The following is a 21,829-nucleotide window of genomic DNA, read 5'->3' as shown; positions in this document are numbered from 1 at the left end:
GGGTTTTTATTGTCATTTCAACTACATGCAGAGTACACAGTGAAACGAAACAATGTTCCTCCAGGACCATGGTGCAACACAGACACAGTGCATACAGAACACAAGTGCAACACAATACAAGTGCAGACAGACAACACAACACGGTACAAACAGAGAATAATAAAGTGTGCAAATTATGCAGTGTGTAATAGATATTGAGTCCAGTGAGGTAGTAAAGTTATTAAAGGTAGTAAAGCACAGTACCGGTTCATCTGGAAGAGGTGTGGTCATCCTTGCTGTTGTGCAGTTCTGTACTTTAAACCAAACATAGAAGTTGTTCAGCGCATCTGGAAGGGAAGCATCACTATCACAAGCAGAAGATGGTGCTTTGTAGGTGAAGGACTGGATGCCACACCACAAGTGCAGTGTGTCTGCTGTTTCTTGAAAATGATTGTGGATTTTCTTTGCGTAAGTGATTCCACTGTCAGGCGTGACAATGGCGTGACAAGTGAGTTCTCACAGGAGATGTCAAGTCCAGCAGTTCCCAGAATGTACAGCAGCTCTGTCTTGCTGAAGTTGAGTCTGAGGTGATGAGCTGCCATCCAAGAAGAGCAAGACATGCTGGGATGTGGGTAGAAACCTGTGTCAGAAGGTGGGAAAGAAAGGATGAGTTGAATGTCATTGGCATAGCAACAGGTAGCAACAGATGAAGGGCTGTGTATAGATGTTTTAAGGAACATTGGCAGTCTAATTGATTATGCTTCCAGAGTCTGGTTTGAGTGCTATACAAAAGCAGAACTGAAAACACATCCAGAGCAGAAACCATAGGTACAAGTTTACAAGCACATGTTTTTGCCTTCTGAACCATCCAGAATACACTCACTAAGCACTTTATCAGAAAGTGCTATTTCACCCGCCAGTTCGTGTTCTTTTCCTGGTTACAGACCGCTGAACCTTGTTAGTGAGATGCTCCCAGCAGTTTTGGGTTGACTTGGATTAGAGTGCTTGTATCTCTGAGTTTCAGATTTTAATATATCCTGCCTGAAATCTAATATCCTGCCCCCCCCCCCCTACAAATCTCAATGTTGTAACACTTCAAACATCTTCATCTTCCTGGTCATTAGAGGTATTGAGCCTCCCTAAAGTCATTAGATGCAATTGCCTAGTCGTAGGGCCAGTCAATCACAGGGTACCACACACACATTCATTTACTTATGCCAAGTGAAATGAAGTGAATTTATGTTTAACAAATGCGTAACTATTTCTTTGTCCTTTGAATGACCAATGAATTTGTTATTAAATGATGTTATATATGGCAAGCCATTAAAAATGCACAATTGAACATTTATTGTTTTGTATTTTATATTTGTTAAACTGACAGAACAAATCAAAACATGCAAAATAATATTGCTTAAGAAAACATTGACAAAAATAAAGCATTTAACTTTTACTTAAGAATTAAGAAGGTGTTCTTAATTTTCATTTTTTACAAATTTCTGTTTTTTACACTCTTAAAAGTACAGGTAAGCATATTTGTAACCTTTCCATGTAACAAGTTTTTTTGTTCAACACCATGAACAACTCTGACTGTACAAGGTTCTCTAATTCACTTTGAGCTTATTTATAAATAAACTAATACATTATACAGATTTTGTGGGAAATATGTGCATGGCAATGAACATATTGTCCAACTTGATTAGAAAGCTTATATTAAAAACATGGTATAAATATTTGCACTTTTGTATCCCATTAACATCACTAGCAAGAACTGAAATAAACCAACCTTCTTTATTCTTTATTCTTCTTACTTTATTTCCTACATTTTTTGTTTTTGGGCAAAACCTTTTTATTGGAGAAGAAAATTAGATGCCGTCGAATTTCCTTTGTTTTTAGTCCATATATTAGAGGATTAAGTATAGGAGGAAATATCATTATTGATGCACCTAAGGCCTTTCTAAGGATTGGGGATGCTGACTCATATCTGTGAGCAACCAAGGCAAAAAGTACATTGAACTCAAAGCATAAAAAGACAACTAGGTGTGTACCACATGTCTGGATTGCTTTACTTTTAGCATCAGACTGTCTTTTATAGACAACTGTGATTAATATTTGGATGTATGTGAATAACATAGTTAGCACTGTAAACCCTTGTTTTAAAAATGTAATAAGGAGTCCAACATAATTGTTAACACTTATGTCCCCACAAATGAGCTTCAATAAGGATGGATTATTGCAGAAAATGTCAACAATTTTTGTGCCACAAATGTGTCTGCGAAAACTCAGGGCAAACACTATACCAACCACAGCAACATCAAGACTCCATATTACAATTATTATTTTCAGCAGGTCATTTGAGGACATCAAGGTGTTATATTTCAGTGGACAACAAATGGCAAGATACCTGTCATAAGCCATAGCAGTGAGAATGTTAGTTAACCAACCTACATACAGATGTGTAAAAAAGGCTTCCGCAAAACAAGCAGAGTAGGTGATAGATCTATTCTGAGTCAGTATACTAAACATCTGCTGAGGAAAAAAGACAGTGGCACCCATCATATCATTGACCGGCATACTTAACAACAGAATACACATTGGATTATGAAGTTTCCTGTTGAAAACAATTGTTAGCAATAGAGCCATGTTGAAGAACAAAATAAGACAATATGTAAGAGTTCCAAATATGAATGCTGAAATAGTGTTAGATGGAGGTATTTCCAATGATTCCAAAGTCAGGAGAGTTGTATATATGGACAAATTAGATTCCATTGTTTGCTTATACTTCAACTGTGCCAAATGCTGTAATCACAATAGTTAGCTAGAAATGAGGCATCATGGAGAACATTGCCTGAAATGTTCAGTAGTTCATGCCTTGCATGGCAGTTTTATTCACCACCTACAGGAGGCAAGCCCCCTCTAAATCCCAACTGATTGCTCTGTCAGTACCATTGATTTGAAAAACAACAAAACAAATCGGAGCCTGAAAAGCCCCAAACATAAGAAAATAGGACTGTTTGTGGAAAGCAAGTGATGAAAAATGTCATTCTGTCTTGAACCATGCTTAAACACCAGCAGGCCACTCAGAAAACATGGAAAACAGCACAACTTCTCCAACTTCACAGTAGAATACCATCCACAATATGGCTTCAGTTATGTCAGTTATGTAGAGAGGGGGTATTGTTTATTTTGGATATTTTAGAACAAAAGGACAAAAAGCACCTAATACATGCACATTGGGCACAGCCCATCCACTACATCCATATTTGGGTGATTAGGATTAGCAATATGGCTGAAGGGGTTCTCTGGGCCCTATATGTATGTATTCCAGTACCGGTGTCAATGGCGCCCGCCGTGTGTGCTCCAGTGCCAGCCCCCAGGTCTTCTGGTCCTGTGCCGGCCTCCCGTGCTGGTCTCCAGGACAACTGCTCCTGTGCCTCCTTTGACTCCGTGGCAGTGGTCCCGGCTGCCTCCGCTCCTGTGGCAGCGATCCCGGCCACCTCTGACTCCGTGGCAGTGGTCCCGGCTGCCTCCGCTCCTGTGTCGGCCCCAAGGCTGTCTGTTCCTAAGCCTACTTTTAAGCCATCAACAACGGCATCTGGCCACCAGAACCTTGCCCAGGCTGGCTCCTCAGACTGCGCTCCAGCCTTTTGCCAGTCCTGAGCCTAACTCTGCGTTGGTTTCTGTCTGTCCCTCTTTTGGTTCCCATTCCTGCATATGTTCCTGTGCCTGTTTCTTGTTTTGTTTCAGTACCTGCCCATATCACTTTATCTTGGTTCCTCCAGTCCTGTCCTTTCTTTAGTCATGCCTCATGTCCAATCAAGTGTACAGTCTTCTGTCCAGCCTACTCTCTAGGCTTCTGTTTAGTCCCCATTCCATAGTCCCTTCTGTCTTTTCATAGTCTTCTGTCCAAGTTCCTGCTCCGTCTGCTGTCTGAACCCCTGTCTGAACTCCAGGGGAGTTGCACATTTTGGGTTTTGCTTCTGTCACATCTGCCCCTTTGGTTGGCTCTGGTTGTTTTTCAGTCCTAGCATGCACAAGACCAGTCAAGGGAGGGTTGAAACAAAGTAGTACTTATACACAGGGACACATGAGGAACACCTGGGACTAACAAGGGGCATGTCTAGTGAGGAGGCACAGGTGGAAACACTGATGAATAGTGTTTCCACCTGTGCCTCCTCACTAGCCACGTCCCCTGGAGGGCACCGGTACTCAATTCGGTGGTACTAGAGATGTTGTTGCCTATCGTGACTGAGGCCCAGTAGGCTTAGTTTTCAGATCAGGTGCATCAGGGAGGATGGATGCTGAACTGAAGTCTATGAAAAGCATTCTGACATGGTTGTCTTTATTGTCCAGGTGGGTGAGAGCCAGGTGGAGTGTGGTAGTAATGGCATCATCTGTTGAAAAGTTGGGATGAGAAACTGCACAGATGTAGTTGTTGAGGCAGGACACTGGGGACTTCTTTGGCACAGGGATGATGATGGTGGTGGTCTTGAAGCCTGTTGGGACAATTGTGTTGTGAGAGATGTTGTAAGATGTCTGTAAAAACATCTGCTAGCTGTTCTGCACATTCTCTGAGCACTCTGCCAGGAATGGTATCTGGTCCAGGTGCTTTTTGTGGGTTCACTCTGAGCAGAGTTTTCCTCATTTGGACAGGTACAGTGCCTGTTCATCTGGAAGAGATGTGGTCATCCTTGCTGATGTGCAGTTTTGTGCATCAAACCGAGCATAGCAGTTGTCCAGGTGATGGTGTTTTGTAGTTGGTGACAGCCTGGATGCCCTGCCACATGCACCTGTGCCTGCTGTGTCTTGATAATGATTGTGGATTTTCTTTGTGTAGGTGCGCTTCACCTTTCTGATAACCAGGAGAGTTCTGGCTGTTCTGTGGTCTGCCTTATCGACTTACATGAAGACCTTGTCACAGTTTCTCAGCAGCATGCAAACCTCTGCAGTCATCCATGGTTTCTGGTTGGGGTGAGTGGTGAAGACCTTGGAGACATTGTAACATTGTCTTCAGTATATTCACATGTGTTATGGTGTTTTTTTTTAATCATTACATTGATTGTTTCTATGATTATACATTCTTTTAGTTGCTAACATGAAGAAACATATTTTGGACTAACTTTTACTGTATTTGTTAAACCTGAATATATTGGTCAAGTCAAATCAAGTTGCTTTCATTGTCATTTCAGCTCTGTACAAGTACACACTGCATTTTTCCCTGAACAAAGGTGTAACGTTGAACAAACTGAGAACAAAATAATACAGTACACGACAGACTGCAGAAAGTGCAACGTGCAGACATGGGTGACAACTGGAAACTAGAAAGACAACACAATAAATACACAAAATATAACTCATTGCTGAGTTAACGTGCTTTAACATAATTATTTTAAAAAGTAAACTCATTAAACAGGCCTGGAGAGAAATGATGGTACCCCTAAAAATAATGTGACCAAAGAGACATGTTAAATTAAGGCATGTCCACAAATTAGCACCACAGGTATCTACGATCTTGTAAACAGTCAGTGGGCCTATATATAGGGCTACAGGTAGTCACTGTGCTGTTTGGTGACATGGTGTGTACCACACTCAGCATGGACCAGAGAAAGTGAAGAAAAGAGTTGCCTCAAGAGATTAAAAAAATATAGACAAGCATGTTAAAGGTAAAGGTTATAAGACCATCTCCAAGCAGCTTGATGTTCCTCTGACTACAGTTGCACATATTATTCAGAAATATAAGATCCATTGGACTGTAGCTAACCTCTCTGGATGTGGCCTCAGGAGGAAAATTGATGACAAATCAAAGAGATGGAGAATACGAATGGTAACAAAAGAGCCCAGAAAAACTTCTAAAGAGATTAAAGCTGAACTTCAAGCTCAAGGAACATCAGTGTCAGATCGCAACATCCATTGTTGTTTGAGCCAAAGTGGACTTCATGGGAGACAACCAAAGAGGAATTGAATATAAATTGTTGAAAACAAATCATAAAAAAGCCAGACTGGGAGAATGTCCTATGGACAGATGAGACAAAGATGGAACATCTTGCCAAGGCACATCAGCTCTATGTCCTCAGATGGAAAAATGAAGCATATCGAGAAAAGAACACTGTCTCTACCGTGAAAAATGGAGAAGGCTCTGTTATGTTCTGGGGCTGCTTTGCTGCATCTGGCACAGGGTGTCTTGAATCTGTGCAGGGTACAATGAAATCTCAAGACTATCAAGGGATTCTAGAAAGAAATGTGCTGCCTAGTGTCAGAAAGCTTGGTCTCAGTCACCGGTCATGGGTCTTGCAACAGGATAATGACCCAAAACACACGGCTAAAAACAAGTAAAAAAGTGACCTTCTATGAGCCCTGACCTAAATTTTAGTCCAGTCTCTGTAAGTTTAACGGTCTGACTGCTTGTAGAACAAAGCTATTTCTCAGTTTGGTGGTACTGGCGATGTTGTTGCCTATCCTGACTGAGGCCCAGCAGGCTTCGTTTTCCAAACATGTGTGCGGTGTACAGTACATGTTTATTTGGAAGAGGTGTAGTTGTTCAGCGCATCAGAACAGGTGATGGGGTTTTGTAGTTGGTGTTGGCCTGGATGCCCCGCCACATGTGGGACCTTGGCTTTGAAAGACAACAAACAAGCAAGGGATTGGAATAAAAATTAGCTAATGCTGACCATTGCACTGAAGGAACAGATGGGACACCAATGCAGCAATGCAGCTTAGGCCTGACTCAAAAGAGGAACATCATGGTCATGCAGAATAAAACATGTATGCAACAGCTGAAGAGCTGTGTACAGATGTTTTTGGCAACATTGGCACCCTAACTGATTATGCCCCCAGAGTTTGTGTCAAGAGTGCCTTACAACAACTGAACAGCAAACACATCCAAAGCAGAAACCATAGCTACAGTTAACAAGCAGGTTACAATGTTTTGCCTTCTGAATCATCCAGCATATACTTAATGAGCACTTTATCAGGAAGACTGTGCAAATACTGCGTAGGGCCATTGTGGTAGGAGGAGGTGGAAGTGCTGTTTCACTTGCCAGTTTGTGTGTGTGGTCCTTTTCTTGGTTACAGACAGCTGAACCTAGTTGGGTGCTTTCAGCAGTTTTGGGTTGATCAGAGTATGCTTGTGTCTGTGAGTCCTTTCGCAGACATAGATCAAAAGTAGTGGAGAATGCGAGCACATTCCCTTAGAGGTGGGGTGCCCTATTTTTGACTGGAGGACAAGTGAGTCTCAGAGAAACATCACAGCTCCAGGTCTATGCAGTTGGAGATGGGTGGTGGATTGCTTGACTCCTTTGTCCTCCTTTGCCTTGTCTTTACTTCCTCCCTATAACCCTCATCTCTCTGTCTGTATCTCTTTCTGTGGCTATGCTTCTGCTGGATGCACCAGGTGCCACAACTGAAGCAGAGGTCTTCCCGTAATTGGAATGCCTGGAGTGGCCCACCACTCAAGTACCTTGTCAGCTGTTTTGATGTAACCAGCACAGCCACATGTCCCAGTGGACCTGCTTAAGCAGGTGTGGGGCAGAGAAAACCTGACCCTGTTGTAAAACATTTGTACACAGCAACACCACATACTTTGACCTATCTCCTCAGCACCTGCCCATACAACTATATCCCATCAAACACTTAGCACTCAATGAAAGCCATTTTAGAGCTAGAAGTAAGATTTGGCTACTTGATGACAGGAGCTGGAAGTCAGAAGCTCCCCAAAATGTCCTAAACTGAGCGGGTGAATTTTTACTTGGTAAAGGAAGAACCTTAACCATGTAATTTCTTTCAACTTGCCTGGTGCGGCTTCTTCTTTGAGCCTGTCACAAGTTCCAGAACTGCCCACAGCTGTGCTGCAATTTAGCTCTGCATGGGTGTTTCATACACATGGCTACCTAATACCTGCCAAGACACTAAAAATGCTGGAAACATTTTTTTTTCAGATTTCAGATCTTTCAGAGATTCATCAAATCTTTTATTCCATGAACGTAAAAAACATCTCAATATTGTAAATGCTTCAAATACATGCATCCCCCCTCCATTAGGGGTATAGAGCCTACATAAAATAATTAGGTGAAATTGCCTTGTCTTAGGGCCAATCAATCACTAATGAATTTATGAAATTATGCTAAAACTGGCTAGCCATTAAAAATGCATTATTGAACATTTATATTGTTGTATTTTATATTTGTTAAACTGGCAGAAAAAAACCCCAACCAAAATCATGTACATGGGAAATATGCAGAACTATATTGCTTGAGAAAACATTGACAAAAGGGAATCATTTAACTTTTACTTTTGCCATGGCAGGCTTTAAGGCTTTTTGCAATTTAATATTAATTTTCCACATATTTGTGTTTTTTGTACTTTCAAAAGTTACAGGTGGAGCATATTTGTAACCATTCCATGAAACATTTTTTTTGTGACAGACCTTATAGACATTAATCACTAGATGTTCTATTTTGCTGATCAACACCATGCACAATTCTGACTTTACAAGTGTCTCTAAATCACTATGAGTTTGTTTATAAATACATTAATACATTATACAGATTCTGTGTACAATCAGTGCATGGAGATAAACACACTGTCCAACCTGATTAAAAAGCTTATATAAAAAAAAAAAAAAAAAAAAAAACATGATATAAATATTTGCACTTTTGAGTCTCATTAACATCACTTCCAGTAACTATAATAAACAAACCTTTTGACTTCATTTCCTACTACATTTTCTGTTTTTTGGGCAAAACCTTTATCTTGGAGAAGAAAATTAGATGCCGTCGAATTTCCTTTGTTTTCAGTCCATATATTAGAGGATTGAGTATAGGAGGAAATATCATTATGGATGTACCTAAGGCCTTTCTAAGGATTGGGGATGCTGACTCAAATCTGTGAGCAACCAGGGCAAAAAATACATTGAACTCAAAGCATAAAAAGACAACTAGGTGTGTACCACATGTCTGGATTGCTTTACTTTTAGCATCAGACTGTCTTTTATAGACAACTGTGATTAATATTTGGATGTATGTAAATAACACAGTTAGCACTGTAAACCCTTGTTTTAAAAATGTAATAAGGAGTCCAACATAATTGTTAACACTTATGTCCCCACAAATGAGCTTCAATAAGGATGGATTATTGCAGAAAATGTCAACAATTTTTGTGCCACAAATGTGTCTGCGAAAACTCAGGGCAAACACTATACCAATCACAGTAACTTCAAGACACCATACTATAATGATTATTTTCAACAAGTTATTTGAGGACATCAAGGTGTTATATTTCAGTGGACAACAAATGGCAACATACCTGTCATAAGCCATAGCAGTGAGAATGTTAGTTAACCAACCTACATACAGATGTGTTATAAAGGCTTCTGCAAAACAAGCAGAGTAGGTGATTGATCTATTCTGAGTCAGTATACTAAACACCTGCCGAGGAAAAAAGACAGTGACACCCATCATATCATTGACCGGCATACTTAACAACAGAATACACATTGGATTATGAAGTTTCCTGTTGAAAACAATTGTTAGCAAGACAGTCATGTTAAAGAACAAAATAAGACAATATGTAAGAGTTCCAAATATGAATGCAGGAATAATGTTAGATGGAGGTATTCCCAATGATTCCAAAGTCAGGAGAGTTGTATATATGGACAAATTGGATTCCATTGTTTGCTTTGTTATACTTCCACTGTGCCAAATGCTGTAATCACAATAATTATCTAGAAATGAAGCATAATGGAGAACATTGCCTCAATGTTCAATATCCATGCATTGCACGGCAGTTTTATTCACCACCTACAGGAGGCAAGCCCCCTCTAAATCCCAACTGATTACTCTGCCAGTACCATTGCTTTGAAAACAACAAAACAAGTCTGAGGCTAAAAAGCTCCAAACATAAGAAAATAGGATTGTTTGTGGAAAGCAAGTTATGAAAAATTCTGTCTTAAACTATGCTTAAATACCAGCAGGCCACTCAGAAAACACTGAGCACATGCCTGTGGACCACCAGCTTTGTCGTTAGTGGGCCAACGGTGGTCCGCTATCCTGTTGCTATCAGGCGTTTGTATCTCATGACCAGTCACTAGATGTTACAGCACACAAAGTATACTGAGGGATTTCTGTGCTTACTGCTAGTTTCACTCATTACCCATATCAATACTGTTTACTAGGCTCTCTATGATTTGACATAGCTGTTACTCGCTGTTTACTTTTTGTTTCATCTACCATACAGTACAACACAAATGGTTTACAACAGTACAGCGTCTCAAACTTCACAGTGTTACACCATCCACAATATGGCTCCAGTCTTGTTGTAGAGAAGGGGTATTATTTATTTTGGATATTTTAGGAAAAAAAGGACAAAGTGTTTTTAGATCTTTAAAACAACAGTCAGACGAAAATTACAGTATGTCTACTGTAGTCTTTGCACATAATACATGCACATTAGGCACAGCCCATCCACTAAATTCACTAAATTGGGTGAATAGGATTAGAAATATGGATTAAGGGGTTGGCTGAGCCCTAGATCTATATTTTAGGTGCAATTCCTGTGACTGTCAATGAGATTTCTGCACCTCTCAGCAGGTATTTTGGCCCACTACTGAGCAAACTGCTCCAGTTGTCTCAGGTTTGAAGGGTGCCTTTTCCAGACGGCATGTTTCAGCTCCTTCCAAAGATGCTCAATAGGATTTAGGTCAGGGCTCATAGAAGGCCACTTCAGAATACTCCAATGTTTTCCTCTTAGCCACTCTTGGGTGTGTTTTAGCTGTGTGTTTTGGGTCATTATCCTGTTGCAAGACCCATGACCTGTGACTGAGACCAAGCTTTCTGACACTGGGCAGCACGTTTCTCTCTGGAATCTCTTGATAGTCTTGAGATTTCGTTGTACCCTGCACATTTTCATTTTTCCATCTGTGAACATAAAGCTGATGTGCCTTGGCAAAAAGTTCCATCTGTCTATAGGACATTCTCCTTCTTTGGGGCTTGTCAACATGTCGTTTGGCAAATAAAAGTCTGTCTTTTCTATGTATTCAACAATGGTGTCCTCCTTGGTCATCTCCCATGATGTCCACTTTGGCTCAAACAATGACGAGTGGTGCGATCTGACACCGATGTTCCTTGAGCTTAAAGTTCACCTCTGATCTCTTGAGAAGTTTTTCTGTGCTTTTTTGTTCCATTCGTATTATCCGTCTCTTTGATTTGTCATCAGTTTTCCGCCTGTGGTCAAGTCCAGGGAGGTTGGCTACAGTCCCATGGATCTTATATTTCTGAATAATATGTGCAACTGTATTCACAGGAACATCAAGCTTCTTGGAGATGGTCTTATAACCTTTGCCTTAAACATGCTTGTCTATAATTTACCTGTAGCCCCATCTATAGGCCCACTGAGCGATTACAAGATTGTAGACACCTGTGATGCTAATTAGTGGATACACCTTGATTTACCATCATTTTTGTCCAGGTCTGTTTAATGAGTTTATTTTTAAAAATAATTATGTTGCATGGTTCCATGAAGTATGGTTCAAAATCATATTTTCATTTGTTCATTTTCATTTTTATAACTTTAACAGATTAAAGTTATTTCTGTGACCATTGTGGGTTTTTCTTTTATTAACCGAGGGTACCAACAATTTTTTCCACGTATGTACTAATATCATTATAGTATATTATATATTACTGTAGGTTTAGTTTTATAATATAGGTCTGACTAGTCAGTGGTTGGAGCATGAACATAGCTTTATACTGTGCTGCTGGGTCCATGTCAAGCCATTATTGATTGTAACAGTTGCTGTGTTCTAAACAGAGCAATATAAAAAAATTGGTTTAAATACTTAGTTGTTGATATGGGCCTAACTCTGTGAAAACTGATAAAGGGAAGTGCTTAGCTAATGTCCCCTGTGAAGAGTTTGCAATGTAGTGGTCGGTTAGAATATTGGTGAAAAGAAGGGCCCTACATTGGCCCTATGTTTATAAGGTGCAGGATGACTTTCATCTTTTCCTGTAGTATTTTACTTTGGAAATTAGAGTCCAAATGGACAACACTATCAAATTGAAAAGTATAAATCATTACATTATTGATAACATAACTTAACATAGAATCAAGTCAAATATGATGTTCAGTTTTTTTTGAGCAAGCATTCTGATTGTCATTAATATAGTATACCAGAAAAGAGAGGGCATTAGATCTTAATTACTTTTAAAATATCACTGGTACCTCAGAACCGGTGAAGAAAAAGATGGCACAATAGTGAGGCGTGGAGCTTTGCAACATGCCTGCAATGTTTGTATACACCAAGTCCAGCAAGTTTAGCCCCCTGTGTTGCCAAATTTGCATACTGGTGAAATTTTGGGAAGACCAGTTTGAAATAAAAAATGGGTGACATGTCCCATAATTGTCATATGTATGACTTCATTAAAATCTTATGTTTTCATTGAATAACTACTACATAAAATTGCCCCTTTGATTGTGCTATAGATTTAGTGGAAGGCTCCACATTGCCCAAGGCTCTGATCTACCCTGTCATGGGGGAAGAAGAGCGGGCGATGGAGGAGTACATAACTCTGTCCAAGTCTCCTGTAGCATCAGGGTTCTTTTTTATCCAGAAAAAGGGAGGGGGCATAGTCCATGCATAGACTATTGCGCCCTGAACGTGTTAATGAAGTGCTACCCTCACCCCATGCCCCTGGTCCCGTCCGCCCTTGAACAGCTGCAGGTTGAACATACGTACAGGTTGGCCAACGCCCCCTCCGTCTCCCAGGCCCTCATAAAGACTGTCCCTAAAGACTACCTCAGATGCTTTGTAGTGGCCTTTTTGGACGACATTTTGGTCTACTTCCCCAACCTGTCTATGCATGTGGATCAGGTTCGTCTAGTCCTGGCGAAGTTTAGGACCTACAAGCTCTTTGTTCCCTTCTAGAAGTCTAACTAGAAATGCATATCCCATGTTTCCGAGATCCCTTTCCTGGGGTATATCATTAGCGAGCAGGGGGTTCAGATGGACCAGGCCAAGGTTCAGGTAGTCTCCTTGCTCCATTAAGGTGGTCCAGCGATTTCTGGGGTTCGCCAACTTCAAACATAGGTTCATTCGAGATTTTAGCAGGTTAGCAGCGCCCATCACATCCTTACTTAAAGGAGGTCCCCGACACATCACGTGGACTCTGCAGGCAGAGGAGTCCCTTGTGGTGCTTAAGCACGCATTCATGTTGGCCCCATTGTTGCGCCACCCCAACCCCCTAAAGACGTTCGTTGTAGAGGTGGATGTCTCCAATACTGGTGTGGGGGCTGTTCTTTCCCAGCGGCATGGGGACAGCGACAGGCTCCTCCCTGTAGCCTTTTACTCTAAAAAGCTCACTGGGCCGAACGCAACTATGGAGTTGGGGATCGGTGAGCTCCTCGCTGTTAAGATGGCGTTAGGAGAGTGGCATCATTGGTTGGAGGGCTCTGCTTACCCGCTTCTGGCGCATATCCTACCTCCGGCGGTAACTATCGGGGCGATCCAGTGGGACCTGCATACAGAGATCAACCAAGCTCACCACCGTGCACATCACCGCAAAATCTATATACCGGCCCCGCTTCGAGAGTGTCTCGTTGCCTTGGCGCATTCATCCCCGGCCCCCGGCAAAAGGTTCCACTTTGGGTGTGGCCATTTCATTCTGTTCTCTGCATTGCCTTCAGCAGTTCAAACAGCTCAGGCCTTGGTAGATCATGTCCTCCGGAATTTCTTGAAATCGTATCAGATTGCGGGGGCCAGTTTACCTCTCAGGTCTGGGGGCATTTTGTGAAAACCTAGGGGTGAGTGTAAGCATCACCTCTGAGTACCACCCCCAGTCTAACAGCCAGTGCGAGTACACCAACCAGGAACTGGGGAAGTTCTTACAGTTGTACTGTCACAAGTTCTCCTTCTTCTTGGAGAACATTGGAGTTGGGAGAAGATATCATCACAGAGGCACCTAAGATCATTTGTAGGATTGGGGATGTTGTCTAAAATCTGTGAGCAACCAAGACTAAGTGAGTGATCGAGTGACAACAAAACTGGCCCAAGAATGGAACCATGGGGAACCACATATGAGAGGTGCTGAAGAGGACACAAGATCACCAAGACTGACAGAAAAATCTCAATCCAAAGCAGTGTCTTATATACCAACACATTGCTCCAACCGAGACATAAGGATGCTGTGGTCCGTCATGTCAAAAGATAAGATAAGTATTTTTTTTTTTTATTAAATGTTGCACCAAGCCACTCATTTAGTTTATTTATTTAATTATTTTAGTGTGGGCTGGCAAGAATATTTAAAGAGCAGGGGAAGGGATAGGGCTCTGCTGGATGCACCAAGGTTACACCACCCTCTCCTAGTTTAACTAGGTGTGCAACTGCTCCCATGCTCATGCATGATGCCCCTGGCCCTGGGCCAGGTTCACAGGGAGGGGGCAGGCACCAGGAGGTATGTGGGCCCCAACTGAAGCTGAGGACTACCCATAACCGAATGCCTGAAGTTGTTCACCACTCAGGTACCTTGTCAGCTGTGTTAATGAACCAGCACAGCTGCATGGCCCAGTGGACCTGCCTAAGCAGGTGTGGGCCTGGGGCAGAGTAAGCCTAGTCCTGTTGAAAAACATCTGTACACAGCAACACCACATATTTTGACCTAGCTCCCCAGTACCTGCCTAGACAACTACAGCCCTTCAAACAATTACCCCTGACTGACAGCCATTTTAGACCTTAAAGTGAGATCTGACTACTTGACAGAACCTATTGAGCAGAAGCTCCCTAAAAATGTCTTAAACTGAGAGGGTGATATCATTTGCCTTGATAAAGGAGGAACATCGACCATGTCATTTATTTGTCCACTTGCCTGGTTCAGCTTTCTCTCTGGGCCTGTCATAAGGTCTTAGGGTCAGTCAATTACATCGTACCACACACATTCATTTTCTTATGCCTAGCCTAAATTATGCTTAATGCATACGTAACTATTACTTTGACCTTTCAACCAATGAATTTGTTATCAAAACATCAAATCATTGAACATTTCTTGTTTTGTATTTTATCTTTGTTTAACTGACAGAACAAGCCACAGAATGATTTAGCATGAGAGGGTGTCAGTGTGTGTCCCAATGAGTATTAGTATTAAATACAAATGCTGGACCTTATATTGAATTTATATAAATGATTAAGTATGTATTTTCATTAAAAATAAAGATTTCCTATGTAAAACTGGGCAAACATATAATCTTTAAAATAAGAAAGAGTTGTAAACAATTTATGATAATGTAGATGTATACTCCTGTGTACATATTAGTATTAGTAATCTTGAATATTTATGCTTTTGTAAGCACTAATAAAATACATGTACAATAGTTTCCATGTCCTGTGCTTAATGTTTGTATAGTTATTATTATAGTGTTTTGTACAGTTAATTATTTAGTGTTTTGTTAAAACTATTGTCTGTATTTAAATTCTTGTTAAAAATTGTCTGCTGTTCTTTCATGGTACTGTAGCACCATATTCGAATACGAATATACGAATATACGAATACGTGCACCTTTATCCTTTATCCTTTAACCTTTATATTCGAGAATCTCAACATGTTAAGAAGGAATGACAATACATTTGTTTTAAAGTGAAATAGTAAAATCAAATACCTATAAAGTTAAAATGATTAGGCCATCTTTTTAAATAGGATTTTATTAATTATTTATTAATTACTCATTGCATGGAATGTGGTCAGATCAAATAACAAATTACATTCCATTCATTCATCTTATTTGCTTCCTCCTAGTCGGTGTCACAGTGAGTCCAGAGCTTACCTGACATCACTGGGTACAAGGCTGGAATGCCCCCTGGACAGGACAATCGTCTATTAAAGACCATCCCAAAATGGACTTGGTGTCAGTGAAGTTTTACAATCCATATAGTTTCATATATATAGATCCACATTGTTTTATTTTTTTTTTATGTACATGGGAAACAAACAAAATTAACTTGCAGAAATATATTGATTGACAAAACATTGGCAAAAATGCATTTAACTTTTACTTTCATTTTAACTAATGAATCTGCTACTAAATGATGCAATGACAGGCTTTAAGCTGTGTTTTTTTACACTCTTAAAAGTACAGGTAGAGTATATTTGTAACCATTTCCACATGTTTTTGTGACAGAGCTTCTAGACTTTTATCACTTTAGATGTTTCATTTTGCTGATCAACACCATACACAATTCTGACTCTACAAGGTTCACTGTGACCTTATTTATATATAAAAAAAATACATTTAAGCCGATTTTGTGTGCATGGAAAATATTTTTTTGTCCAAATTGATAATACAGCTTATAATATATATATATATATATATATATATATATATATATATATATATATATATATATATATATATATATATTTAAGTCATATTAACATCACTAACAGGAGCTAAAATAAATAAACCTTAATTTCTACTTTTCTTTTTTTGTTTCTTGGGGGAAACCTTTTTCTTGGAGAAGAAAATTAAATTCTGTCTAATTTCCTTGGTTTTCAGTCCATATATTAGAGGGTTAAGAATAGGGGGAAATATCATTATGGATGCACCTAAAGCTCTTCTAAGGCTTGGAGATGTTGACTCAAATCTGTGAGCAACCAGGGCAAAGAGTAAGTTGAACTCAAAGCATAAAAAGACAACTAGGTGTGTACCACATGTCTGAATTGCTTTACTTTTAGCCTCAGACTGTCTTTTATAGACAACTGTGATTAAGATTTGGACATATGTGAATAACACTGTAAGCACTGTAAATCCTTGTTGTAAAAATGTTGTTAGAAGCCCAAAATAGTTGTTAACCCTTATGTCTCCACAAATGAGCTTCAATAAGGATGGATTATTGCAGAAAATGTCAACAATTTTTGTGCCACAAATGTGTCTGCGGAAACTCAGTGAAAAAATGATACTAATCATAGTAACATCAAGACTCCATATTAGAATGATTATTTTCAACAGGTTATTTGAGGACATCAAGGTGTTATACTTCAATGGACAACAAATGGCAACATATCTGTCATAAGCCATAGCAGTGAGAATGTTAGTTAAGGCAGTTCCATACAGATGTGTAAAAAAGGCTTCCGCAAAACAAGCAGAGTAGGTGATTGATCTATTCTGAGTCAGTATACTAAACATCTGCTGAGGAAAAAAGACAGTGGCACCCATTATATCATTGACCGGCATATTTAACAACAGAATATACATTGGCTTATGAAGTTTCTTGTTGAAAACAATTGTTAGCAATACAGTCATGTTAAAGAACAAAATAAGACAATATGTAAGAGTTCCAAATATGAATGCAGGAATAATGTTAGATGAAGGTATTTCCAATGATTCCAAAGTCAGGAGAGTTGTATATATGGACAAATTAGATTCCATTGTGTGTTTTGTTATACTTCAAGTTTAAAAGGACCTACAGTAGGAGGAAGAAAGCAACAATTCTGAACAAAAAGAAACATCTGATCATACAGTTTATTCGTGTGATCTAATCTTTTTATATTAAGTAGTAAGAGGATGGCTTACCCAGAAGAGGCCTGCATGCCAAATACTCTGATCACAATATTTAGCTAGAAATTAAGCATAATGGAGAACATTGCCTCAGACATGTAACAGTTCACACATGTAAGTGTGCATCAAGTACGTATTCTACCTTGCATGGCAGTTTTATATACTTCCTACATGAGACAAGCCCCTTCTAAATCCCAGCTGATTACTCTGCAAGTCCATTGTTTAAAAAAAAAACAACAAAACACCTCTCAGGCTGAAAAATCCCATTTGGATCCCAAAAGAAAAACCTCTGTTTTGTTACTGTTAAGAAGAAAGAAGTTATGTGACATTCAAAGTTTTATATCCTTTACACAGTTCTCAATTTTCTTTAATCTAGATTTATCATCAGGTTTGGCTGATATAACATGTCTGCTTTTAATTGTACATGTAGAATGTAAATAATAGCGGTCCTAAAATAGAGCCTTGCAGAACTACATATCTCACTTTTGTGTAATCTGGAGATCAATCTTTTATCTTTACAAACTGATAGTGTTTGGTTAGATATGATTTGAACCATGATAGAGTTGTCCCTGTGATTCCAACCATGTTCTTTAACCTTTCTAAGAGAATAGTGTGATCTATAGTGTTGATCACACTAAGGCTGCACTGAGGTTGAGTAGGGCTAATAAAGATATGTAGCCTTGATCAGAGGCAAGAAGCAGATGGTTTGCAATCTTTACTAGGTCTGTCTCAGTGCTATGATGGGGTCTGATTGGAATTTGGATTTAATAAGGAGGGTTGGATTTGTTGTCTATTATTTTCTATTTTATTATTTAAATAGTCCATAAAACATTACTGGGATCTGAGGTTGAGTATGTGCCTGACTTAAGTTTAGAAATCTCACTAAGAAGTACTGTTAGTATTGTTTTTGCAATTCAGTGAGCCAAATATGCTGAGCGAGCTTTAATGAGTGCCTGTCTATACCCACTAAGGCTCTCCTTCCAGGCAGAGTGGAACACCTTTAGTTTGGTCGTCCACCATTTCTGCTCTAGTTTCTGCACTGTTTGGGCGGGCGGACAAATGAATATTTTGCCTAAGATGTAGCTCATAGGAGATTAGATCATGGTCTTTTAATACTGAGCTTTGAAGTAGAATATTTAGATTATTGTGGTGTGGGTGTGGTGTTCCGGTGGACTAGCTTTGGCCTTAGCGCTAGCGCTATGCCATCGACCTCACCCAGTGTTCTAACACCAGAGTGTGGTTTGGGGTGCTAACTCTCCCCAAGGCATCCGGGGCTGCTATTAGTGACTCTTGCTCTCTATCCTTTAACACACCTAGGATGCACACCTCTAACTGGTCCACTTTAACCACCAAAGGTTCAAATTGGTTCACATTTAGAGCAAACACTATCTTCTATATTTTTTCATTAAAATGAATTGTGAAAAAAAATCCACTCCACAATGTTCACTCCTCTATTTGTCCTGTGAGTTGGTAATTCTTTAATGTAACCTTGCTTTTTGAGTGGTGATGAGAAGACTTCTGAGCTGTTTTGTCTGCTTTACTCTTTATGTTACCTGCCATACAGTCCAATGCAAATGGTGCAGTACAGTAAAGCCCTTCCATCTTCACAGTATAACAGCTTCCCACAAATGGCTCCAGTCTTGTTGTAGAGAAGTGGTATTGTTTATTTTGAATATTTTATAAGGAATTTAGAGAAATGTGATTTTATACCTTCTAAAACATTCTGAACAGTCTATGGGAAATTACAGTGTTTCTCCTGTAGTCTCTATACATACACATTGGGTCCAGCCCATCCCTTTCATCCATATTTGGGTGATTAGTATTTTGGGTGAAGGGGATTGGCTGGACCCTATGTGTAAGTACACTATAGCCCATCTATTGATTCACTGTTTGTGTTAGTGGTACCATTACCATTAGTCAAGTAAAATTATAAATTAACTTATGAATTAATTATAAACACCATAAACTTTTTTACCATAAGTTTAGTTTTTACTTTGAATAAATTAATTAAAAGATTTTGTCACAGTTAATTATATTTTATCTATAATTATACCTCAATCAATATTTTTTTTCATTTGTCACAGGCTTTAACCCAAAATTCCAGCTGATAGGGAATAACCTTGCGTGTTTAAAATAAAGTTATTATTTCCTTCATTAGTTTACTTAGGGCAGTTGTGGCTTAGTGGTTAGAGGTCTGAGCTATTGATGACATGTGCTTGCATGGGACAATCACTATGTAGTTCTCAATGGCAACAGACTAAACTAAAAAATGATCATATATGTTCATCTAAGTCAAAATAGTCGGGTAGTGGGATATTTTCATTTTTACATGCAACAGACTTTAACCAACTTTAGCAATCAAAACACAAATACTTTTTAAGTGCAGTGCATTTACCACAATTTATTTAAAAATGAGGAAACAACATTGAGAAACATTTCATATGGACACCATGAAAATAAGTAGAATCAAAAACTGGAATCATGAGTTACTGCATGTGCATAGCTGGAGAAAAAAAAAAAAAAAAAAAAAAAAAAAACACTATTAAAGCAGCAAAATAGTAGCCCAGTATGAGAATCATGATACAAATGTACAAATTGGAAGTGACAGCATTCAATTACAGATTTGAACTCAATATTACATCATACATGAGCTGATATAATGTTTAATTAAATAAACCTTTCTATTTATCAATTGGCGCATACATTGGTAGAAATACACTAATACATAATAATTGCAATAAAAGTCATTCAGAGGATTACAAGCTTTGTAATCTACACAAATATTAATACAAATATTTAGGCTTAATTCATCTTGCATTTCTTTGTTACTGCATTCTAAGACCATTTTTCTGAAGGTGAAGTTTATTAAGCCTTGTTTAAATACAATATAATAAAAAATGGACATATTTAAGATTCTGCATCTGGGAAGTTTGTCCTGAAGGGAGAATAGTGAAGCTATTAGGGCAAAGTCCAGGCCCCAAACTAAGCCAATGATAGACACCACAACTCTGGGTGTCATAAGTGAGATCTTTTGAGATCTTTAATAAAATGTAAATTTTTACTTTAAAGCATTTTTGTTGTTGAGAATGTATGTTCAAATTAAAACACAAACACATATGCACCATATGTAAACTGACTTTTAAGCAAAAATCTTCCTGCGTAAAACCCTTAAGAAAGTGTTTCGCACTTCACTGGTGTTCAATCCATAAACTACTGGATTCAGAAATGGAGACACTGTAAAAATGAGCATGCCCATAATCTTCTGCAGATCTGTGGAGACATTTGTAAACCTGTGCGAGATAATTTTAAAAGTCCCAACAATTTCAAATATGAGGAAAATAACCAACTGTGTCACACATGTTTTTATGGCTTTGCTCTTTGCCTCAGATCGACTTGTGGCCAAGCAGGTCAATAGAATCTTTATATATGAAAAAGCCTGAATGGAAACACTTATAATTTGCATGATGGCAGTGTAGAGCAGGCCAACAACATTGTTGATCACAGTATTAGCACAGGTAAGTGACACTAGTGAGGGATTATCACAGAAGACATTCATAATGTGGGTTCTGCATCTGGGAAGTTTGTCCTGAAGGGAGAATAGTGAAGCTATTAGGGCAAAGTCCAGGCCCCAAACTAAGCCTATGATAGATACCACAACTCTGGGTGTCATAAGTGAGTTGTAATGCAGTGGCAGGCAGATGGCTACATAGCGATCAAAAGCCAGGGCTGCCAGGATGAACAAAAGAGCACCTGCATACATATGGAGCAGGAAGCCTTGAAGAACACATAGAGGATAATAGATTTTGTTGGTTTCAGTTACAATGTCTGACAACACTTTGGGAAGCATGGCAGTAATTCCAATGAGGTCATTCAGAGGAAGGCTGAGCAGAATGAAATACATGGGCTTGTGGAGGCTCTGTTGCATTATGATAAGAAGCAAAAGACTCATGTTGCAGAAAAGGCAAAAAATGTAGATAAAAAGTCCAAGGAAAAATATGGGATATTTTGCACCAGACGGGATAAAGAAGGGGTTCAAACTGAGCTCCAGGTCAATTGAAAAAGATATGTTTTCCATTGGAACGCATGCACTTTGATCTACACAACACAATATGCAACAAACAGTTTAGCAATCCCACGAATGATGCTTTTAAATGCTTTCAAATGAGTACATATAGACAAAACAAATTCTATTACCTGCTGTGTACAAAAGACAAAAGATGTGAAGACAGCAAAAAAGTAATGTAAAGGAGAGCAGACATGTCTCCTCCCTACCAGACAGGCAGCTAAAGCAATGTGCTTTTATATGTTAACAATTTGC

General features: G+C 39.2%; 4 protein-coding genes across 4 annotated transcripts; all 4 read right to left on the bottom strand.

Moving 5' to 3' along the window:
* Positions 1 to 1,788: 1,788 nt before the first annotated feature.
* Positions 1,789 to 2,745, bottom strand: LOC140565459 (olfactory receptor 52K2-like). Its single transcript, XM_072691376.1, has one exon. The coding sequence runs from the start codon at positions 2,743 to 2,745 to the stop codon at positions 1,789 to 1,791; it is 957 nt and encodes a 318-aa protein (XP_072547477.1).
* A 5,945-nt stretch (positions 2,746 to 8,690) lies between these two features.
* Positions 8,691 to 9,641, bottom strand: LOC140565668 (olfactory receptor 52A5-like). The gene has a single exon (XM_072691709.1). It carries the CDS (start codon positions 9,639 to 9,641, stop codon positions 8,691 to 8,693), a length of 951 nt encoding a protein of 316 aa, XP_072547810.1.
* A 6,778-nt stretch (positions 9,642 to 16,419) lies between these two features.
* Positions 16,420 to 17,382, bottom strand: LOC140565667 (olfactory receptor 52K2-like). The gene has a single exon (XM_072691708.1). The coding sequence runs from the start codon at positions 17,380 to 17,382 to the stop codon at positions 16,420 to 16,422; it is 963 nt and encodes a 320-aa protein (XP_072547809.1).
* A 3,268-nt stretch (positions 17,383 to 20,650) lies between these two features.
* Positions 20,651 to 21,586, bottom strand: LOC140565666 (olfactory receptor 52B2-like). The gene has a single exon (XM_072691707.1). The coding sequence runs from the start codon at positions 21,584 to 21,586 to the stop codon at positions 20,651 to 20,653; it is 936 nt and encodes a 311-aa protein (XP_072547808.1).
* Positions 21,587 to 21,829: the final 243 nt, after the last annotated feature.

Source organism: Salminus brasiliensis, chromosome 11 (assembly GCF_030463535.1).
Source record: "Salminus brasiliensis chromosome 11, fSalBra1.hap2, whole genome shotgun sequence".
Taxonomy (NCBI): Eukaryota; Metazoa; Chordata; class Actinopteri; order Characiformes; family Bryconidae; genus Salminus; species Salminus brasiliensis.
This window is presented reverse-complemented; position numbering and strand designations above follow the sequence as displayed.

Excerpts from the sequence above, each read along its gene's own strand:
- LOC140565666 (XM_072691707.1), bottom strand. The coding sequence starts at position 21,586 with ATGGAAAACATATCTTTTTCAATTGACCTGGAGCTCAGTTTGAACCCC.
- LOC140565459 (XM_072691376.1), bottom strand. The coding sequence starts at position 2,745 with ATGGAATCTAATTTGTCCATATATACAACTCTCCTGACTTTGGAATCA.
- LOC140565668 (XM_072691709.1), bottom strand. The coding sequence starts at position 9,641 with ATGGAATCCAATTTGTCCATATATACAACTCTCCTGACTTTGGAATCA.
- LOC140565667 (XM_072691708.1), bottom strand. The coding sequence starts at position 17,382 with ATGGAATCTAATTTGTCCATATATACAACTCTCCTGACTTTGGAATCA.